This window comes from Nannizzia gypsea, genomic scaffold (genome assembly GCF_000150975.2).
Source record: "Nannizzia gypsea CBS 118893 supercont1.3 genomic scaffold, whole genome shotgun sequence".
NCBI lineage: Eukaryota > Fungi > Ascomycota > Eurotiomycetes > Onygenales > Arthrodermataceae > Nannizzia > Nannizzia gypsea.
Window position 1 is genome coordinate 711,491 of NW_003345199.1, and position 6,520 is coordinate 718,010.

Consider the following 6,520-nt stretch of genomic DNA (forward strand, 5'->3'; position numbering starts at 1 on the left):
AAATGTTGATTGAGAGAGGCAGACCGTAATAAAGTGAAAGGTTGTAAATGGTGAGAAACGCCAAGGAGATTCGTTTCGCCGTCCGTGGTCCGGATAAAAAAAAAAGCTGAGATTGCACCCAAAGCACCTTGTTTGGTGATGCTGGTTGAACGAAAAGAGAAAGGAGAGCTGGTAGTGATCGTTATGACTGCATTTGAACGTTGTGTCCGAGGTATAAAAACGAAAGCTGTTCGTTTATTGTCGGTTTAAATGAGTCGGTTGGTGGTTGTTTTGCCAGAAGAAAACGAAAAAGAAAAGAGAGTAAAGGAAAGATGCCGATATGAAAGTCGAAAGAAGGAAAAAAAAAAAGAATTAAGCGCTTCGTTGCAAGGTCGTGAGGATAAGAGGGAAAGACGAGAAAAGAAAGGAGGCGAGACGAGTATTATCGCTTGAATAGAGTGACTGTGAGACCAAGGCGTGCCTGCAGAAGAGACGGAGAGTCTAGCGGGCAGTAGTATAGCGGAGAGGTCAGGTCGTGTGTGAAGGAGGAGCAAGGAGCAGTAGCAGGCTCAACCTTGATGACGAGTCACAAAATTCAGCGATAATAAACGGCAGCTTCCCCGGAGTCGATCAACGTGGCAGACAGGTCGACGTATATGAATGAGAGAGCAGCGTGAGCTTGACAAAGGCCGGTCAAAGCAAGGCAAGCTTCAGGCTGTCTGTGTGTGCAACTGGGTTCTCGAGGTTTTTGGCTGGACGGTCGAGATGTTGCTAGTTGGCAAGTAAGAGGTGGTGATAGGTGGTCAGTCTCCTGCGGTAGCTGACTTGACGGTGACTCAGAGACGACGACGAGAGACAGTCATGCTATGATGAGAATGGCAAGCAGAGCAGACACTTGTTCTTTGTCTGTATGTCTTGCTATCTCGAGCGTGGTCTCTCAGTGGGGTTTGGTTGGTGGTCGAGGTGAGTCAACGCCAGTCAACGGTAAGCTATATAGTAGTAGTTGGTGGTAGTAGCAGGAGTCGAGCGGCGAAGTCGGAGGCGAAGGCGAGTAAGGTCGAGGTCGAGATGAGAAAGGACGGCGAGAAGGAAGAAGAGTCGGCGGCGGATGGTGGTGGTGAAGGCGGACGAGGAAGAAGAAGAAGAAGAAGAGATGAAGTCGAAGAGGTGAAGTCGAGAGGTTGAAGAAGCAAAGCAGGAGACGACGAGAAGAAGAAGAAGAAGAAGAAAGAAGAGGAAGAAAGAGGAAGATCGGAGAAAGGAGGGAAGGGTGAGGGTGACTAAGCAGGGAAAAAGCAAAGGGGGTGGGAAGAAGCAACGAAGGGCCGTGGAAAGAAGAGGGGACAGAGGGCGGTGAGGACGGGGACGGGCGGCAAGGGGGTGACAAGACGGTACTTCTGGCAGTTAGAGCGGAGAGGCGGCAGAAGAGGTACTCGCAGGTAGTTAGGGCGTGGCAGCAAGAGGGTTGGCGTGGGTGTAAGGGAGAGTTGTCTTAGCTAAGCGAACAAGGTACTTCCTCATGTCAGGCACAAGAAGTCAGAGTCAGAAGTTGAAGAAAAGTACGGACGATAGAGCAAGATATATCCACAGCGACGAGGAGAAGAAGACAAGACGATGGCAGCGATGATGGTGATGGTGCTACGGATGACGAGGAAGACGTGATAGAGAGGGAGGTAGATGCCTCGTTACTCTGTACTGCTCGCTGGCTGCGCGTCTGGTACTTGCTCTGCCTGCTAACAGTTACCTGCTCGAGTTCATTCGCAGTATTGCCACTGCACAGCCGAGAGCAGGCATGGAACTGTCGAGACGATAAAGATAAAAAATATGCAGCAAGGGAAAAAGAAGAAAAAGACAAAAAAAGGTCTCTCTCGAACTCTACTTTCGCCTAACACCAGCATGCGAGGCCCCCCTGCATGAGTGAGGTGAGTATACTTATTTGCTACTATACTTGCCGGGTGACTAGGGAAGTGGTTGGTTGGTTGGGAAAGGGACACACCACTACCTCCGTCGTCATCATCAAATCTCAGTTGCGTTGTTGACGGAAGGGACTAAGACCACCCCCATTATTATTAAAACACCGTCACAGTAACTCATCTCAGGAGATGGCATGACATGATCTTCGCCCTTTTGTTCTCCCCGCTCGCCCACTGATGTACACAATTGTACACCTAACTAACCGCCCGGCCGACCGACCAGCCGACCAAGCCAAAGAGTCCAGCCCAGGCAAGCGGAGTTGAAACCACCGTGTGTCGTGTCCACCCGTTTCGTTCTCCATGTTTGGGAACCAAAGGTTCTATCCCAACGGGAAAGGCATACGGAATGTTTAGTTGGGAAGGGATGCCAGAGCAAAGGAAGAACAAACTCGCAGTCTGAGCCCAAGATGAGGATGAGAGGAAATGGTTAGGTTGGGCTGGGCTGGGTTACTTGCTCGAGGCGTGGGAGGTTCGACAAGAACGACATGCATGCATCATCCCTGTCGACCAAGACCACCCACCATCACCATCATCACTACCACTACCACACCCCCCCTCGAGAAAGCAGAGGAAGAAGCAAAAAAGGGACGGACAGACAGGCCACCCCATGCAGGCCTTTAGCTTTTACTTTTTTTCAGAGGTAGAGTGAGTGCCAGAGTTGCATGCATGTCCTCTTCTGGGGGCGACATGACGCCAGCAAGGCCCGAACCACGGAAGGGCCTTCTTGTGCTTCATCGTTGCTTTTTTTCCTCTCCCTTTCCTTTTTCCTTATTCCTTTCTTTTCTGAAAGGGCTGGGTTCTCCTGAGTGGTCGGGTCCAAGCGATCTCCAGAACATTCATTCATTCATTCATATACTCCGTACTTAGTAACCTATCCAGGGGACTGGGGTACGGGTTACTGATGGAGACCGACTGGAGAGCTTGGGGCACCTGGAGCAGAAGAGTATACGTAGGCTCTACCAGCCTATCTGTCCTCATCCGCCTGACGAAGATTTTCATACTTGATGACGATGGATTGTTGTTTACTCCGTTTTGTGATTGTTGATGCCCGGATGGCACAGCATAGCATAAGTAACCAACGCACATCAGCGGAGTCTCCGTCAATGTTATGCACATCCATTCAAGCAGATCGAGCAGGACGGAGAGAAAAGGGACGAAAAGAGATGAAAAAGAAAAGAAATAATATATGCAGATGGATGCAGATTGCATACTTCACCGCCTCATCTGGTCTTCCGCTTCGTGCAGAGAATGATCCTAATAGGGGAGAGAGAGACTGAACGGCAGCAAGAAAGGGTGGTTGGGAATTCGACTTCAGGCCGTCCATCTACAACTTCTCTTCTTCTTTTTTCGTCTCTCTCTTCTTCTTCGACTGTGCGAGGGAAAGACAGGTTTTTATCTGCTTTCTCGTTCTCATCATCTGGCTGGCCTGGCTGTGCTACTCCAACCTCCAGTGAACTACTCATCACTCTCTTACTATCATTGCTCTCATTGTCCATCGTGAGACGGACGCCACGTCAACCTCATCTCCTTTTCCTCTTAAGGTAATGAATGTTAAAGTAAATGATCTTATCCATGCGCTCGCCGTGCCGCCGGAACAGGACCTGCTCTTCTCCGACTCGTCCAGAAAAGGTACCCGAGTTACATACTTCATGCTCGGTCCAGGTATGAGACGAGGTACTTGTTGTACCAGCGGTAAAGTACACTCTCAACCTCTCGAACGGACCCTGCCAACAATTTCAATTCCGTCTCTTCTTCTGCAGACTGATTGGCGAGAGGATGAGTGAGAAACTCTTGTTCCATTCCATCCCTTTCTGTCCCGTACGCGTTCACGGCCTTGCGTTTTGGTCCGTTTCATGTCGGCGCAATTAATAACGTCAGTCAGGCATAGAGTAGTCATCATATTATTGCTCCGTAGTTATATCGCTCAGACTCGAGCATCTCAAGTAAGCCAGCTTGACGCTCTATCTCTCCTCGTCGTCTGCAGTGACCTCTCTAGGTGCGAGTACAGATGCCGCTGGCTTAGTGACTTTCTAGTTGCAGTAGCGGCTTGACTGGCTGGTTAGTTAGTGAGCAGTGGCTGGCGATGTGTCTGTCTCGCTGCTTGCGACTATTCATCATGTACGACGATGACCGATGACGAAGGTGACGAGATGACCCTTTGTCTCTCTTCTTTCCTTCTTCTTCCTTCTCGGTCTCGCTCATTCATTAATTGACGCTGTCCGACGTTGCTGGTGCTGGTTGCTGGTTGCTGTACGAGCGAGATACGGAGTACAAGCAGCTACCTCGTGAACCGCTCGCTTCTCATCTTCTTTTCTGCTTCCTCCCTCCTTTGCTTCATGGTACGTCACTGCTCCGTCCAAAAACATAGTTAAATAGAAGAAGAACGAGGAGAATAGACAAGGTTCAAGTCAAGAAACGGCTTCGTCAGGATCATCCAGGCGCCTGGCGATGATGATACGGCGTGTGTTTTGTTTTTTTACCCCGGATTTCTCTCTCTCATCCCCCTGTAACTCGCCCTTAGCCCATCAGCCCATCGTCTTATCCACTACCGTCCACACTTACCACCTGTCTGTCCACCTGCAGACCCTGAACCATGGCGATGATGGCGTCAGCTTGTTTCTGATTGTCTCTCTTCCCTTTCCGCCGATGGGGATTGACGATCAATCATGCACGGAGTCTCGAGACATCGAAGAAGACGACGAAGATATCAAACTCCGACCTGCAACCTCCAACTTCAGCATCAAACAGCTTCGACCTTCTTGACCGGAAAAAGCAAAGAACTGGACACGAGACGAAAAAAGGCGCCCGCGTGATACCCCTGCTTTTATCTTCGATGATGGCTTCTTGTTCTGTATCCAGTTTTTATACGGGAAGCACACAGACTGGACTAGTTATTTTATGTCTTCACTAACTGGTTATTGCGTTCTATCGGTGCTTCTAATTCATCCAACCTTGATCGCCGCCGCCCCCTTTCTGTTTGGCGCCGGCGAGCCAGCGGCTGGTGGTCAAGCAGCGAGGTACGGTACAGTACTTTACGTCAGAGGCTTGGTAGGCGCTTGAAGCCGTAACTCGGCGTCGCTGGCTGAGCGGGGGAACAGAGGATAAAGGAGACTGACTTCTTTGTCCTGGGCGTGGTGGCTATAACGACCCGACCTAAAGCCGATATAGTTCCATATGCTAGGCATTAAGAGAGTAAACTAATTCGTTAGTTTACTCCATAGAGACGGGCGGCCATGAGCCGTGGCGTGCCAGGCCCTACCAGAATGGGGAGAGACCCTTCCGTCTGCCAGCCACTCTGCCTCTGCTCTGCGCTGCTAGTGATGTGGTTAGTGCTCTCTACCGACTGTGGCTGGCGTCGATACCCGTGGGAGACCCCCTGAAACCCTGAGACCTGATACCCTATGTACGGAGCATGACTTGAGATCACCTATGTACGGGGCACGACTTCGATGCTGCTCAAAGCAGAGGCCGAGATAGGGCGGACTTTTGTCATGCTCAGGCATCAAACCTGCAAAAACACTGGCATCCCGAGTCAAGTCCGGACATCGAGATCCTTCCATCAATGCGTATGTCCGGTGCCCTCTCTTCTTCGCCTCTGGCTCTGGCTCTGGCTCTGGCTCTGCGTCTGCTTCTTCTTCTTCTGCTTCTCTGCATCTACTTCCTTCAGTAACTGCCTAGCCTGGTAGTATTCGCCTCCCCCGCATTCCTCCGTGCATACTGCATGCATGCAGCCATCAACCGAGCAACCTGTGAAACGGCGTCAACGCCATAAAAAAGTGGACAAGAACAAGACTTAATTCAGCCTGCTTGTCCAGAAGCCTTTTTTTGGTTGTTTACTTCTAACTCGTCGCAAAGTTTGCTCGGGTCAAGACTGTTAAGGTTCCGAAAGTGAGTTATGAAGTCTAGCATAGAGTCTACTCTTAAAAAGGGTCTTGTCTTGTCTTGTACTCCCTACGAAGGTTGGGGTGGTTGGCTGACGGCTGGGCGTTGAAGATGTGAAGTTTCAATTCTAAACCAGGTAAACTAAGGTAGGTGTTGGGAATGGACTGGGGTTTTATGTATACATATACATTCATATTATTATATATTCATGCTCATGGGCATGGTCATGGGCCAGGGTCTGGCTCAGATAGACCATTCGTTCTTGTTATCTGACGAGCTGATAAAGGGCTCGTCAAGTTGCTTGATGGCATACTCGCCGCATAGGATACTGTAGTCAAATCACACACGCACACACACCATTAGAACAGATCACCAACTAATAGCGGGAGGGGGAAGAAACTCACCAGGCTTCGGCAATCAAACCATCCAACTCCCTAATGATCTTCTCCCTCTTAGCGCCAATGCTAGTCCCCTTACTCATTTCAGCCTGTAAATCCCGGATATGCTTCTTCTTCCCCGTCCCCGCTGCGTCCATTACTTTCTTGCCCAGACAGTCGCTGTGGAAAGCATGCTGGCATGGGAACACAAAGAACTGTCTGCTAAGTACCGGAAGCGAGCAGATCCAACATTTCTCTCCTGGCTCGACGATCGCATAACGGGATCCCAGCGCCGCGGTCTCGAGTCTG

General features: G+C 50.2%; 5 protein-coding genes across 5 annotated transcripts in view; 2 read left to right on the forward strand and 3 right to left on the reverse strand.

The window, feature by feature from the left end:
* Positions 1 to 639: 639 nt before the first annotated feature.
* MGYG_03694 (hypothetical protein) lies at positions 640 to 1,253 on the forward strand (the record flags this gene model as incomplete). The annotated part of the gene is made up of 4 exons (XM_003173471.1): positions 640 to 757; positions 820 to 942; positions 983 to 1,146; positions 1,170 to 1,253. The coding sequence occupies 4 exons, from the start codon at positions 640 to 642 to the stop codon at positions 1,251 to 1,253; spliced, it is 489 nt and encodes a 162-aa protein (XP_003173519.1).
* Positions 1,254 to 1,892: 639 nt separating this feature from the next.
* MGYG_03695 (hypothetical protein) lies at positions 1,893 to 2,352 on the forward strand (the record flags this gene model as incomplete). Its single annotated transcript, XM_003173472.1, has 2 exons — positions 1,893 to 1,901; positions 2,176 to 2,352. The coding sequence occupies 2 exons, from the start codon at positions 1,893 to 1,895 to the stop codon at positions 2,350 to 2,352; spliced, it is 186 nt and encodes a 61-aa protein (XP_003173520.1).
* Positions 2,353 to 3,599: 1,247 nt separating this feature from the next.
* MGYG_03696 (hypothetical protein) lies at positions 3,600 to 4,547 on the reverse strand (the record flags this gene model as incomplete). Its single annotated transcript, XM_003173473.1, has 2 exons — positions 3,600 to 3,785; positions 4,515 to 4,547. 2 exons carry the CDS (start codon positions 4,545 to 4,547, stop codon positions 3,600 to 3,602), a joined length of 219 nt encoding a protein of 72 aa, XP_003173521.1.
* A 437-nt stretch (positions 4,548 to 4,984) lies between these two features.
* MGYG_03697 (hypothetical protein) lies at positions 4,985 to 5,687 on the reverse strand (the record flags this gene model as incomplete). Its single annotated transcript, XM_003173474.1, has 4 exons — positions 4,985 to 5,149; positions 5,212 to 5,266; positions 5,388 to 5,600; positions 5,671 to 5,687. 4 exons carry the CDS (start codon positions 5,685 to 5,687, stop codon positions 4,985 to 4,987), a joined length of 450 nt encoding a protein of 149 aa, XP_003173522.1.
* Positions 5,688 to 6,077: 390 nt separating this feature from the next.
* The window catches only part of MGYG_03698 (vacuolar membrane protein pep3), a gene marked incomplete at both ends in the record, with an annotated part of 3,856 nt that continues 3,413 nt past the window's right edge, over positions 6,078 to 6,520 (reverse strand). Inside the window, 2 exons of the mRNA XM_003173475.1 lie at positions 6,078 to 6,162; positions 6,239 to 6,405. Of these exons, the coding sequence (XP_003173523.1) occupies positions 6,078 to 6,162; positions 6,239 to 6,405 (252 nt within the window). The remainder of the gene's footprint in view (positions 6,163 to 6,238; positions 6,406 to 6,520) is intronic.